Source organism: Sarcophilus harrisii, chromosome 1 (assembly GCF_902635505.1).
Source record: "Sarcophilus harrisii chromosome 1, mSarHar1.11, whole genome shotgun sequence".
NCBI lineage: Eukaryota > Metazoa > Chordata > Mammalia > Dasyuromorphia > Dasyuridae > Sarcophilus > Sarcophilus harrisii.
In genome coordinates, this window is record NC_045426.1 from 591,190,742 (window position 1) to 591,206,399 (window position 15,658).

Sequence of the window (15,658 nt, forward strand, 5' to 3'; positions counted from 1 at the left end):
TTATAAGCTCTTCAAGGAGCTTACAATTAGAAGATTACACTGTATCCTCAGAAACACATGGGAGAATGTAATGAGTATGAATGCTAAAGAGTATGAAGTGCTAGAAAATCAGATGTGATAAGAATTAGTTCCAGCTGGAGCAATATGAGAGTAGCTGAAGCATAATAAAACCATAAAGATGGGCATGTACTGACACAATCTCCCCAATATTCAGTTCTTGATTATTAGTATGAGGATCATAAGCCACAAATGATAGTTTCATTTTTGCCCCAAATGCTGACCACATCTCTTTGCAAATTTTGATAACAAGTAATTTAATTATTATGGTCTCTGGGCTATTTATCTTTCTAGAGAGAGACAAAAACACCAATGACTAGCACCATGGACTAAAGGTCATCAGCTAGGAAAAGACAAGCCCAACATATAGTTCAGGCCATATATCAACTCTGGGTAATAATGAGACTGAATAAAATCAAGAGAATTGCACACAGAGATGCCATCTCTAACCATGGACTTTCTTCAATTATTATGCTGTACTTCAGACAGATTTCAAAGGCAAATAAGTCTGAATTAAACACATTTTTAATGTGGCACAGTTAAGAAGGTTACCTATCCTGAATTACTTCCAAAATCCAGTAGCCAAATAAGATGTTGCTTTGAATATGTCAACTCTCTGACCTTCCTGAAATGATGAAATATTTGCCAGACATCTTCAGTGACTTACAACTACAGAGAACGTGGTCCATAAAAAAGTATGTCTGCTCTGAAAAAGTTATCACATGAACTTTTCTGAAGCAAGCATACAAAGTCTTTTCACTTAAACTTAGGTTAATAAGTTCCATGTGCAGTCATGACTTAAAAGAATACCATGAGGAATAAACCATTATCACAAACATTTATAAAAACAAGTATCTCCAAATCTCTCTATTCAATTAAATTTTTTTTGAATACTGAATTAATGTTGCTATATGATGGAGGTTTCTGACAGATATATTTCATTTTTCCAGCCTCAGTTGCCAGAAAAACCACAATGCAATTTGTGATAAACCCTTCAATTTCTTGGAAAAACCAAATATGTTATGCAATTGGGAAGAGAGTAGTGGGGCAGTAGGGTGTAGGAAAGGATATAGCAGGAAAACACTTGTCATACCACTAACTCCACCATCAGACCATTAGAGATATGAATAATATATTTCATAACCTTCCTTCTTATAAAACTAAACTAAAGTTATTGTAAACTTTTGTTTAAAGTACTACTAGGCACAAGCCAAAGGCTACAAAATTGAGTGGTGCTTTATAAATCACACAAAGTATGAGGCTACCCTAATAATACTACAATTCATCTACTGACCTTTCAATTATTCAACTTGAATTATGATTAACAGTAATTCCTGAAAGTAAACAAATCAAATGATCCAATTTACTATACCAGTAAACCTTTGGTATGAGGAGCAAAACAAAAATCACCCCTATTGTGTATAATAGAAGGTAGAATAAATGATCATTCTGCCAAGAAAAAAAGGTGGCGGGGGGGGAGGGGAAGAAGGGGGGAAAGTGGCTGCAGTATAGACAAAACCCTATTTGTCAATATGCTTCTCAAAGTTAGCCTATTCTTCATACACATAAACAGACATCCATTGTGGTTATTTATATGTAGGTTATTAGAGAAGTAAGACTATAAATTACACAGAAGGTGCTGAACTTGTTAAACTACAATGGTAAAGGGAATTTCCTCATCTGGGAATTCCCTTTACCAGTGAAATCATAGATCCAATCCCTGTCCCTTTCCTATAGCTGATTAATAGTATGAACTGCTACATTTATCACTAATGACCAAATGAAGTTAAAGACCATCATTAATTTTATGCAACTTCTAAGTTAATTCAATAGAAAAAGAGTGACCCACTCAAAATATTTTTTTTCCTTATGGGTTTTTGCCACCCTCCCTAAAGCACAAAGATCTTTCCAAAAAAAGAAAGGAAAGGCTGGCATTATGTTATGTATCCTTAAGCTAAATTTTAAAATTAAACACAGAGTTAAATGATAGATTTGCTTTCTATTCCAGACTGGATGCAATTGATTTTAACTGACTAAATTATCTGATCTCTGCCAAGAATTTTATTTCATTAAGAAAATGATATTATGGAGCATCTGAGATCATAGAGCAGACTAAACAGAATGCCAGAGAAGTTCTGAGTGCACCCCACAGTGAAGGTTTGATTATTTGCAGATGGAATATGTTGGGGGGGCATCTAAATCAGAGGAAAATTCTATGATATGATTCTGTGAGTTGTTCTCCAACTTTCATATCATTTCTGCCTCTGTATTTAGTAAAGCATTAAAACATTTAAGACATTAGGTTATATTTGCTCTCCTTAAATTTTTTAAGGAAAGAATCACCTTTCTGCTTTGGAAGAAATATTAAGCTACCATTATCCTAGACAAGGAAAAAAAAAAAAGGAAACATAGATACCACAATAGACTCTAGTATGTCAACTGTCAACACTGACATTATTTGGCTAGTCCTCAAATACTCACCAAGAAACTAATTTAAATCAATCTCCTTTGGGAAAGCCAATTGTTCACTATACACAACAATTGGTCCAAGATCAATCAGTGGACATGAGATCAATTAAAACCAGCTTAAGTTTTTGAAGAGGGATAATTCACACAACTTGAGTTAAATCTCTATTCATTTCAATACTCCCACAATGCAACCCTTAAGCTTCGTTTGTAAAGCAGAAACATTACTACTATCACCCTACACTGTCTAGCCAGCACTTTAAGTAGTTCCACATTTAATTAAAGACACAGTATATCCTTTGTTGGCATAGATAGTGTGGTCACTTTTAAGACTGCAGTCATTTTAGCCAAAAAACTTGGCATTTTAAAAAGCCATCTGTTAGGGAAAATATAAAAAACTAAATCATTGTTGAGGTAAAAAAAAAAAAGGCTATCCTAAAATTTGCATGTGCTTGAAAGCAATAGTCCCTGCACATTTGAATTTCATGAAAACTAAAGAGTAGTTTGACAAAATTACTACCATACACTTTGGATCAGCTTTTCCAAATGCCATCACTTAAGCATGTCTTAGATAGCTGACACACCAAACTGTATTCTACACTAAAAAGGTGTGGGGGGAGCAAGAAATAATGTTTTGTTTCAGACACCTAAACCAAAACTTTAAAATTTACAGAAAATGAACTTATTTATAAAGTGCAGTATCATTTTTGTCCACATGAGTGCTGTAATGATATATTTCACTTCACTGAACTCAATCTAATATACCAAAGCTTGCTAGTGTGATGTTACAGTTTCTCACTAGTCAAATAAAATGAAGTAGCAGGTTTAATATTTAGTGCTGCTTTGAAATTATCAAAAGATATTAATTAGCAAAACAATTTACTCAATGAAAAATATTTGGAAAAAAACAATTTTAAGTCATATGTTTTGTAATGATGTTGTCTAAATTTGTTACATCACTAGAGGTAATAGTCCCCAAAGATAATATGCGAGTTTTTATGATGAAAACCTCTCCTTAAGCCTTACATACGGCCAGCAGTTCTCTCTCTGATACAAGTCTCTTGAAGTATATAGCCAACTTTTACTTTTCCAGTGCTTTGAAATACTTTATTTTTTTTTGAGTAAGGGAGGGAGGAGATGAGAGTGCTTACAAGCTAAATATATATTCCCTCTCCCCCTAAGACAAGACCATTTTCTAAAATTCTACATTAAAGTTTGCCAAGTTAACAAGGAATTATTATTAAAGAGACCATATGTAGAGTAAGAAACATAAAACTGAAGAATTATTTGAAAAATAATCACTCCACGCAAGAGCTAAAAGGCCATTAAGCCTTAAGCAATCGCCCGTAGGTAGGAACTACTTAACGACATCCCAAGCAAGGTTCAGAAAGTCCAAACGAGATAAGACCTCTCTAAAATCTGGATACAAGAAGCTTAAAACCCAAGTAAGTTATAAACAAATCACATCACAGGTTGAGTGAGACGTTTATATCCCGGGAAAATCAAAGACCTATTAACCCAGAAGCATCAGCCCCATTATGTATGTTGCCTGTGTGTAAGTGCTGTTTGAGTTACTGGACAAAGACAGCTAGCTCTCTACGGGACTCTGAAAAATATGTTTGGGGTTCCCATCCAATCTCCATTGCCTCCCATGGGGGAAACTATCTTGCCCACTGGGATCTAGAACTTCATCTCACCCTCCCAGGCCCCAGTGCTTCTGAATTAACGGCAGTCACAGCACCACCTGAAGAAATTACCAGAACAGCGCAGAAAGCGCTCCAGTGATTTTCACGAAATTAATCATCTGTTCTCCCCAGCACCCAGATAAGACCATTCTCTCGTCACCTGGTGACGAGCATTAAGCACAAGGGCTGGGAGAGGGGAAATTACAAAACCCTAGTGAAAAAAGATAACTTAGTGAGGTTCGTTTTATAATCGAACTCTGAAGTGCTTTCTGACATAGAAAGATGAGGAGATGACAGAGAAAGCAGGCAACTCTGGTTATGATACTTCATTTGTGAGCGCAATTAGGGAGCTTCCCCAAGGGTTACTATTGAACCTGCAAAGTTGCACCGGGTCTCTACTCGAATTCTAAGCCTTTGACCCCTACTCTAGCCAATCAGAGTAGGACTTCTTTCTGGGGCTTTTAACCTGTCCCTCCTTCCCGCGATTTAAATGGAGTATTCTCATCTCACTTCTCAAGCCCCAAGAGTGCTCTCTGACAGTTTGCCACCTTCTATATGCCTGCGTGATGTACACCTGGTGGAGTGGCCCGGCCCCAGAAAGCAGCCTATTAAGGTCTTCAGGCAAAGGGGGAAACTCCAGGTAGGGGAGCAAGCCTCACATTACAAGACTGGGAAAGATAACATGTCATGGGGGGGGGGGGGTAAGGAGGGGAGAAGGAGGAGTGGCTAAATTCAGGGAAAGGTATAAATCCGTTTATTCGACTTGCACGAAGATGGTATCACTTTTCTTTCCCAGAGCGGTGCTTCAATAATAAAAAGCTGGGGAAGAGGGGTAGCTGTGTCACCTTGCCCAGATAGGAAAGCGCAGCGCAATCCACCCCCAGTGAAGAATGCCAGTGTTGGCCATTTCAAGACCAAGAAGCCAGAGTATTGGGATTGAATAATATCTCCCAGCAGAGCGCCCGTTCTTCTGCCTCCAACTGTCCCTCACAACTCACCCCTCCTCTAGGCAATACTAACCTCGCTTACTGCGTCTCCAGCGGTTGGCTTGGCAGTGACCGTAATCCATACAGTTCAGGATGATCAGGGCAAAAGAGAAAAGGCGAAACTGCATCTGGACGGTTGGATTGGGGGGAAGACACTCCTCTCAAAGTCCGAGAACAGGAGGGGTCATTAGCAGAGCCCGGCACTGCTGGCGAGGCTGGGGTAGAGACAGTGAATTGTTGGTAGCCCGTGGGAAGGGGTTTCAAGATTCAGGCAGGCGCTAATATAGAGCGGAGTCACAAGCCCTAAAGTCCAGCAGCATCTCCGTCCTGGAAATCTGCGAGATGAGGAGGCAAGAAAGGGTGGGTTTTGGCAAGGGAAGAAGAGCAAAGGGGTGGGAGGTAAGACGGGGAGACAGAGAGGCGTCTGTACATTTGAATCAACCAACCATTCTCTTTAAAAAGGGGGAGCACCCTATAAGGCTTATCAATTTCGTCTTATTATTGAAATGAAATACTCTTGAGCATGAAAGTTTACTAAGTTAAGGAACAGTTCAAGTTAGACCCAACTAAGCCCTGGTTGCTGCCTTAAATCAGAGCGCGCAGCAACTTCAATAAGATGATTGCAATCAAGGGAATCAATTATTGGAAATCTCTGAGGAGCAGACATCCTAGGAAGGAGTAGAAAAAGAAACGCTCCCCTGGGCATAGGAAGGGGGGAATATAGGCAATGAAGAGCGCCTACATTCCTATTCAATATCTTCCACCCTGGACCCATTTTAAGTTCAAAGCTGGGGTGCCCAAGAAGGGAAGGAACTAAAGCATTCCGGTAGAGAACAACTTACCTTCACAGCGGACCCAGCAGCACGAGGGCTCTCAGGCATAATGCTGCATCCCGGTGTCAGGCAAGGCAGCCTGCTCAAAAACACGTGGGCTGGAGGAAGGAAAAAAAAAAAAAAAAAAAAAAAAAAAAGTTTGCTATACGCCCGTGCGCTGGAAGAGCCTTGTAGACTAGGCACTTAAAAGCCGCTAAGTCAGTCCTTCCTCTCCAGCCGGTGAGCAGACTTATAGCTCTTCTCTGCGCGAACTAGGTTTTCAGAAGGGAATGAAGCGGCGGGGGATGTGCGGCTGCGTCCCCAGCCACTGCCGCTACGTCCCAGCCAAAGCCCCCCACCACGAAACCTAGGAAGGGGTGTATCTCTGCATGGTTCCTACCCCCCTCTCCCACGTCGAAGTCTTCTTTCCCTGCTACCTTTTCTTTGACTGTCACTATATTAGGGAACAGATTTTTCCCCCCCTGTCTTTAAATTAGGCGAAGAAATAGCTCTAATACGTAGTAATGGGAAATAGGGTGAGTGAGATTTCGAATAGAGATGCAATGGGTTTGTGGCAGGGGATTGATGCTTCAATAAGTAGGTGGTGCTGTATTCCACAGCATCTCAGGGTTGGGTTTTTTTTTTCCCCTTCCCGGAATCCCCCGGGTCCTAAAGCCTGAAAATCTCCGGTTTCCTTGAGGTCCTAAAGCATGATGACCTGAGTACCTTTCGGAATTCTTCTGGACCGCTGATCCCAAGGTTTAGAAAACTACAAGACAGAAAAGCAGCAACATTGATCGCTGACCTAGTGCCCGCAGGACACACTTCACTTCTCTGTCAAGTCAGACTCTACGAGGCGGCGCTGTATCCTGGGGGCAATCGCTTACCACTCTCGATTGTCTGTCTCGTACAGGGGAGCTGACTACAAATTAGTTAATTTATTTGTTCCGAAATTCCCAGAAGCAATGTTTCATCTCCCTTGTAGGGTTTTATATTGGACAACTCCTTAGGTTTTATATATGTGCTTTCATTTCTTTAGACTGTTCATGAGGCTCTAAGAAAGGGTTAGGAACTACAATACAGTTTAAATTTAGAGAATGAAAAGGAGTCTACTTTAACTTTAAAAAGAAAAGAAAAGACTTAAAGATTCGTTCTTTCTATTCAAGGATCTCCATATTTTTTTTTTTCCCATTTAGTCTCTTCACCTAAGTTCCTTTGAGTAGAAGGACTGGTTTTGTTTTTTTCTTGGCACATGTAGGCATAAATGTTTGTGGAACTGACTTGTTGAATGGACTTGTCTCCGTTTTCCCCCATTGGAGATTTTAAAGTCTATCAGCCAGTAACCATTCATTAAGCACCTACTTCAGGCCAGCCATTCCATTAAAAGCAAATGATAAAAAAAAAAAAAAATGAAAGCTCTTTCCTTCAAAGAAATTTGTAAAATTTTATACACAAATGTGCTTACATATGTGTATAATTATATACTAATAGATATACATTTTTCTTTTATAATTAAATGTTCATTCTTCTATTTTGTCTACATGAAAAAAAAATTGACTTTTAGAATCATGGATCTAGAAAGGACTTCAAAAGCCATCTAGTCCAAATCCCATATTTTATACAGAAGGAAACAGTCCCAGAAGGGCTGTAATTTGTCATCATGAAATAGATTGAAAATGTGAGGAGAATTAAAGCATATATTCTGATTCTAAAGCCAGTACTATTTAACAATGGCTTTCTCAAAGTTTAGTTAATTAACAAAAATTTATTAACTACTATATTAAGTGTTCTATTCATTTATTAAATTCAATTTAGCTTTCTCTGTAAAATGATTCACTTCTAGCTCTAACCTGTGACTTAGTTTCACCAGCTTTTATTGAGTAGCTATTACATTCAACTCCATATACTATGAACCAACCAGTAGATAATATTAAGATGACTACCATGTGGTCCTTGATGTCTAAAAGCAAACAATCTAGTAGGGAAGAATAAGACATGTACAAAATTATTTTTGTTGTTGTGCTAGTAAGTTTATTTTTAATATACATTGCTTTATGAATCATGTTGGGAGAGGAAAATTAGAACAAAAGGGAAAAACCATGGGAGAAATTAAAAAGAAGTAAACATAGCATGTGTTGATTTACATTCAGTCTCCCTATTCTTTTTCTGGATGCAGATGGCATTTTCTATACAAAGTCTATTGAGATTGCTTTGTGTAGAGGGCTGCAGTTAGTGGGGGAACTCTGGGTAAGGTATAAGACCCTTTAGCCCAGAGAAAACCTGATGACAGTATCTGGTTTGGCTCCCCATTTCCCTTGGTGTTCACATCTTTTCCTGAGAAGTCAAGAAAGGTATGACCACCTGTGTTCTACTTGAAGCAAGGATACTTACAGCAAGGTGTTTACTCAGTGTGATTGATAAGATAATGGTTTTCTAGTTCAAATATATTTAGAGTGATATGGTAATATAATGGTTCTACAATTGACACATGCTCAGTGTGCTGTAGTGATGTAATTGTACTAAGGTATTTAAGGGCTGAGAGGACTGGAGAGGAGAGTGAATGTGCTTGAGCTAGATCTCAGACTCAGAGACTCAGACGACTCCATCCTTGATCATCCTTGTGGTGACTCTTCTGCCTTCATCACTTTTCTACCTAAGACCAAGGCTTGTCCAGAGATCTTCCAGAGAACTAGTCCAGACATTACAGCTTTGGATCATTGAACTACTGAGAAGAACAAAGTCTTTCATAGTTGATCATCTCACATTCTTGCTGTTATTGTGTACAATATATTACTAGTTCTGCTTGTTTCACTCAGCATCAGTTCGTGTAAGTCTTTACAGGTCTTTCTATAATCAATTTGTTCATCCTTTTTTATAGAACAATAATATTCCATTACCTTCATGTACTACAGCTAATTCAGCCATTCCCCAATAGATAAGCATCCATTACTTTTTCAATTCTGTGCTACCACAAAAAGAACTGCTACAAACATTTATATGTGTGCTGGTCCTTTTCCCTCCTTTATGATTTCCTTGGGATGCAGACCCAGTAATGGCACTGCTGGGTCAAAGGGTGTGCACAGTTTTATAGTCCTTTGGGTGATATGGACAAAATTAAATACAGTACAAAGTGAAATATGAAAATGCCAGAGGCACAATATTTCCAGAAGTTTCAAAGAAGGGATACTACTTTTTAAAAACAATATGTGAGTAAAAATGTGATTTACTCACATATTGAATAAAGGTCAGGGAAGTCTCAATGGAAAAAGCATTAGATTTGAAGTGGAGACCAGGATTTCAATATGAGTATTACAATTTGCTGTTTATGTTACCTAGGACTTGTAAATTTAACTTTTCTAGGTCTCATATTCTTTATTTGTAAAATGAGGAGTTGTACAAGTTGACTTCTGAGAAACCTTCAAACGCATAATCCATGCTCCTCTGCTTTGTCTGTGATAGACAATCTATGAAAGATAACACAGGTGCTATATTATTATACCCCAAAGTTCTGTTCTCTCATCAATGTGGATATTCCTTTTAATATTAGATTTTAGCCCTTTTTTATTACTTTCGTCCATGTCTTCTTATAAATTCATATGTAATGTGTTCACCCAATATGCTGGGGGAGGAGAGAGTTTCTTCAACTTCTCTTATCATTGCATAGACATCAATAAAGAACAAGAGCTATTCATCAATTGTCCCTTGTTTTTGACAAAAGATCAGTCCATCTTCTTTTCCAGTTACAAATTCTTTCAATTACATCTTTTATGCCTAAGGTGTCAAACATGTGACTGGTTCATCATATGTGACTCATAACACTTCCAAGTGTAGCCTGAATCAGATTAAAATGTAATTGGGAAATGCTTCACAAAATAAATTAAAATACAGATTTCCTTAATATGTGATTTCCTATATCAATATATGGTTGGCACATATCTTTATATATGATTTAGTTGCCCTTGTTTTCTTCTTTCTTATTTATTTTGTGGTTTGATTTATCTAATTCTGAGAGTGCAAGGTTGAGATCTCCCACTATTATAGTTTTGCTGTCTATTTCTTCTTGCAGCTCTCTTAATTTCTCTTTTAAGAATTTAGATGCTACACCACTTGGTGCATATATGTTTAATATTGATATTGCTTCATTATCTATGCTACCCTTTAGCAAGATATAGTGCCCTTACTTATCTCTTTTAATTAGATCAATTTTTGCTTTTGATTGATCTGAGATCAGCATGGCTACCCCTACTTTTTTGACTTCACCTGAAGCATAGTACATTTTGCTCCAACCTTTTACCTTTACTCTGCATGTATCTCCCTACTTCAGGTGTGTTTCCTGTAAACAACATATTGTAGGATTCTGGCTTTTAATCCATTCTGTTAACTGCTTCCTCTTTATGGGGGAGTTTACCCCGTTCACATTTATGGTTAAAATTACCAATTCTGGATCAGTTGCCATCTTGTTAACCCCTGCTTATGCTTTTCTCCCTTCTTTTCCCCTTCCCCCTTTCCCTGTATTAAACTTGTGAGCACCACTTGCTTCTCACAGCCCTCCCTTTTTAGTATACCTCCCCTTATCTTACTACTTTCCCTCACAGTTTCCATATTCTCTTCTGCTTAGCTTATTCCTTCCCTTTTCACTTTTCCCTTCTCACTTTTCAATGAGGTGGGAGAAGTTTCACCATAAATTGAATATGTCTAAAATTTTTCTCTTAAAGCCAATTCTGATGGCAGGAAGATACCCACTATATTCATCCCCCTCCATTCTTTCTCTCAGATATAATAGGTTTCCTTTGCCTCTTCGTGAGATGTAGTACCCCCACTTTACCCTTTTTCTGGTACAATGTCCTTTCCACCTCTAGTTTCTACAACAAGGTATGCATGTATTCTTTATATATCTTTAAAGCAGAAATATAGTTCCCAAGATTTCTTTTTACCTTTTTAGGTTTCTCTTGAGTTCTATATTTATAGATCAAACTTTTTGTTAAGTTCTGGCTTTTTCATCAAAAATAGGTGAAATTCGCTTATTTTGTTGAATGACCATCTTTTTCCCTGGAAAAAGATGCTCATTTTGGCTGGGTAAGTTATTTTTGGTTGGATACCGAGTTCCTTAGCATTTTGGAATATCATATTCCAGGCCCTTTGATCTTTTAATGGGGATGCTGCTAGATCCTGGGTGATCCTTATTGTGGCTCCTCTATATTTGAATTGGGTTTTTCTAGCTGCTTGGAGTATTTTTTCCTTCATTTGAGGGTTCTGGCATTTGGCCACTATATTTCTTGGTGTTTTGATTTTAGGATCCCCTTCAGTAGGTGATCGATGAATTCTTTCAATGTCTATTTTACTTTCTGTTTCTATGACTTCTGGGCAGTTCTCTTTGATAATTTCCTAGAAAATAGTGTTCAGGCTCTTTTTTCATCATATTTATCTGGGAGTCCAATAATTCTCAGATTGTCTCTCCTAGACCTATTTTCCAGGTCTGTTGTTTTCCCAAGAAGGTATTTCACATTTTTCTCCATTGTTTGATTTTTTTTTGGTTTTGTTTGACTGATTCTTGTTGTCTCCTCGAGTCATTCAATTCCATTTGTTCGATTCTGATTTTCAATGAAGTATTTTCTTCACTCACTTTTTAAAAATATCTTTTTCTAATTGTCCAATTGAGTTGTTTTGTTCTATGGAATTTTTTTCCATTTCGCCAATTTTTTTTTAGAGAGCTGTTTTCTGTTTCCAGTTCACTAATCCTGTTTTTCAAGGATTTGATTTCTTTATCCACTCTGTCTTTAAATGATTGGGATGACTTCTCCAGACTCTCTTGCCAAGCCTCCCTCTCCTTTTCCCATTTTTCTTCTAGCTCTTGTGACAGCCTTTTTAATTTCTTCTATGAGATTCATCTGTGCTGAGGAACAGATGATCTCCTTTGGGGATTCACCTGGAGACAGTCTGTTTTTAGTCTCCTCAGGATTTAGAATTGGCTCTCTATCCACATAGAAGCTGTCAATCGTTAAGGTGCTTTTCAATTTTTTGCTCATTTTGTCAGAGAAGAATCAGAGACAAACTAGCAAAGAAAAAAGAAAAAAACCCCAAATTGAATCTGCTTTTTCTGGGGGGAGAGGCTAGGTGGTGTTACCAAGCTTCCTCTACAGACTGCGGTGGGCAGCATCAAGGCACTAACAGGACTGTGCTGTGCCTGCACTCTGAGACTCTGAGAGTATGCTGAGACACTGTAGGGGAGGAGTGGCCAGGTCCAGAGAAACTCCAGCTGTTTGGGGTTGTATTTTTCACCCTCCCCCACCCCTGTGTTTTTAGCTTCTCTGCTGGGCTACTGACTTGCTGCCAGGGCAAAGTATCCAATCCTGTAGCAAAGCTCTCCCTGCAGAGATGGCTGAGATCACACCCCACCCCCCTCTGGTCTGCTCGGCTATGAGCTGCCTGCTAGGATCTTGCTGCCACTGCCTGCCCTCAGGCTGTGCCCGATCTAAAACTGTCCTCACCCTCGAGCAAAAACAGACCTTTCCTGGCGAATCTCAAGGATGTCTTCTTTTGGTAACTATTTGTGGTTTTTTTTTTTTTCAGTCAAGCATTAATTCAGAGGCTTGTCATGAAATGAATTCTGGGAGAAAACGTGGAGCTTATGCAGCTTTGTGCCTCCTCTCCGCCATCTTGGCTGGAAGTGCGCTCTTGTTTTCTTTTAGTTTGACATCACTGCTTTATACCACTTTTGTGAAATTCCTCATTTGTAATGTGTGATAGCCTGCTCATGTTCATCATGCACCTCTCCTTTCACCTCAAGATGGTCCTCAACTTCAGTTCTTTGAAGATTGTAATATTCTTTGCCTAACAACTATAACAACAATATTATTGCAGTAACACATTATTGTAACATTATTTTCATAATTAATTTATTCTACCTTAAGCTTTCAGATAAATTTGGGATCTTTTTCAATTTAGGGTAAGCATCTAAAAATGTTTAAGTTTGTCATTAGAATAGATGCCAATTGAATTTTTAACTTATCAATTGACCTACCAGTTAAAAATATTACAATTTTTTCATCTAATTGATTAACATCCTGATAACAACAGAACAAAGTATCTCATTGGTATTCCCATAATATGTACTTTGGAATGCCCCACCTCCATGCACTAAGCTGGTCTTACTCCTGTTTTATAAATAAGTAAACCTAGTCCTCAGATTTGACCAGGCTTACACATAACTTTGCAACATCCAATGCTCAAGTCAAGAACCATTTTCTTAGTTCACTAAACCCTAGTACTTTTCAGATGGCAGAATTGAGACACACTTTGTACCAAATTCTCTTTGGAGAGCCAGTTTTTTTGAAATAGTAAATTGGTATGATAATCCTCTTATCTCTCCTATAATACTTTATTTCAGTTAACAGTAGAAAGAGTTGTGTATTGAACAAAAAGCTAGCCTGGAAAGAAGGCTTAGGTTTGAATCCTACCACTTAAAAGTTGCCCCCCCAAATTCTAGGCAATCCTAAGGCTGTAAGCTGAAGAAAAAGTGTCAATCTGTTTGGGTAATGGGAGTTTTAAACTCCCTTTTCCTTTATCAATTAAATCACAGATCTAATTCCTGTCCTTTATTACAATAGGAAAGAGTTCAAATGTAGAAAAATAAAAAATGCTGCCCCCAGATACTTATCTAGCTTCTTGTATTCAGGCTGAACAGCAAATTCTATCCAAGGTCAAGAGTTATCAATAGTATCCATTAAGAACACAAGGGAAGGAATGAAGCAGTGGAAAGAGAAGCTCAAAAGGAAGGGGATGAATTTTTTCCTAGTTAAGCCATTTAATAGCTATGTGGCTTTTTACATTAATATCTCTGTGCTTTTTATTTATCTAAAAAATCAAGGCATTTGGGGAATCTCTAAGAACCCTTTTAGTTAGAAAATTATATGACTTATAACAGAATTTTAGAGAAGATACCTCTACTTTATGACCTTAGCAAAAACTTCTCCTTTATGCCTGAACTGAATCTCATCTATTTCAATTTTAAGATCATTAGTTTTTGTCAGGAGAGAAGAAAAATGGCTGGTCATTAAGCTCCTTGTATGTGTTCTGAGATCATTTTTCAACTTTCACTTCTCAAGGTGCTATTTTACAAATCTTTATCCATTGTAGTTGCTGGGTTTTTACCCAAACTCTTTCCATAGCCTGCATTGTACACAGTAAGCACTTATCAAATAGTTGATTAAATGAATCTAATTCTATGACCAGGTAATTTTTGTACTCATTCTAAAAATCTCTTTAAACAGGATCCTCTCTTTTAAAACATTGATCACAGTATATTGATCCCTATTAAAATTCTAACAGGATGTTGTCTCATAGTAGCACAACAGTGACTCTTAGTTCTCCAGGATCTTGCCAGGGGAACTTTTTTTTTTTTTATTTGTTCATCTGTACCAAGATGGAAAGGCCTGGAAATAGACTAAATGGAAATAAATCATCAGAAGATTGGTCACCCTGTGATTATGTTTTTTTGGTGGTATTTAAAGGACAGAACCATACCATCTACTGAGACACAGAAGATTTGTAATATATACCAGGTAAGTGCCCAAATTAATGTAATTCTATTAAAACTTGGGAAATCTAGTTCAAATCTATTTTAAAATGAGGATAATGAAACTCAGGAGACTTTGTTACTTGTCCAAAGTAATACAGATCCTAAAATATAAAAAGGTGGGATTTGAACCTATATAGTTTCTGACTCGCCAATTCACGCCAATGCTTTTTTTCTTCTTACCATACCATGTTGCTCCATCCAATATTATAGTTGATCTTGGCAGATTGTACCTAGGAATTCATAATCAGATAAGTTTCTTTTTAAAAAGGAATATGTATTATATTTAGGTAAGAAATTATTTAATCTTATTTTTTAACCAGACAATTGGGATTAAGTGACTAGCCAAGAGTCACACAGATAATGTGTTAGATTGTCTGAGGCTGGATTTGAATTCAGGTCCTCCTGACTTCAGGGTTGGTGCTCTATCCATCTCTGTACCTTGAATCTTATTTTTTATCTCTACCTTTTTTTTTTTGTATTGCCTTCAATTAAAAAACAAACAAACAAACAAAAAATCCTTCTTCTTGCCCCCTGCAGCCATCCTTTGTAAGAGAAATTTAAAACAAGAGAGAAAAAAAAAATCGGCTCAGCAAAAACCATATATCTATCACTTCTGATAATTTATGAAGTATTCCTCACCTTTAGCCCCTTACCTAAAGGGAGGAGAGAAAGAAATATATTTTCTCAGTTCTTGGAATGCATGTGTCTATTTTCTACAATAAACTATATGTTGATTAATTTGGGAAAAAATGTTGGCTTAAAGACAAATATGTAAATTATTATTTTTAAGTCAAAAATAAGAAAATAACTCAATTGGGGAACCTGTTGATAAAAAAAAAACTGTTTTAATCTATGGTGGGAAGAACTCTGCTCAGCCCAGTCACACATAGAAAGGCAGGCAGTGGGATGGAGATCAACAGGACTAAGAAAATGGGAGGGAGAATACAAAAAAGAGATATAAGCACAGGAAGAGAAAGCAATCTTCAAAGTCCCAAAGGTTGTTTTTCATGGAGTCTTTTGAAACTCCTGGTGAAAAGAGAGAGAGAGAAGAAGAATTAGAGGAGAGAAAGAGTA

General features: G+C 37.6%; 1 protein-coding gene across 1 annotated transcript in view; it reads right to left on the reverse strand.

Moving 5' to 3' along the window:
- RSPO2 (R-spondin 2) overlaps positions 1 to 6,598 on the reverse strand; it is a 257,233-nt gene extending 250,635 nt beyond the window's left edge. Inside the window, exons 1-2 of the mRNA XM_003760322.2 lie at positions 6,037 to 6,598; positions 5,229 to 5,529 (exon numbers count right to left, since the gene is read on the reverse strand). Of these exons, the coding sequence (XP_003760370.1) occupies positions 5,229 to 5,322 (94 nt within the window). The 5' untranslated portion in view covers positions 5,323 to 5,529; positions 6,037 to 6,598. The remainder of the gene's footprint in view (positions 1 to 5,228; positions 5,530 to 6,036) is intronic.
- Between the last annotated feature and the right edge of the window lie 9,060 nt (positions 6,599 to 15,658).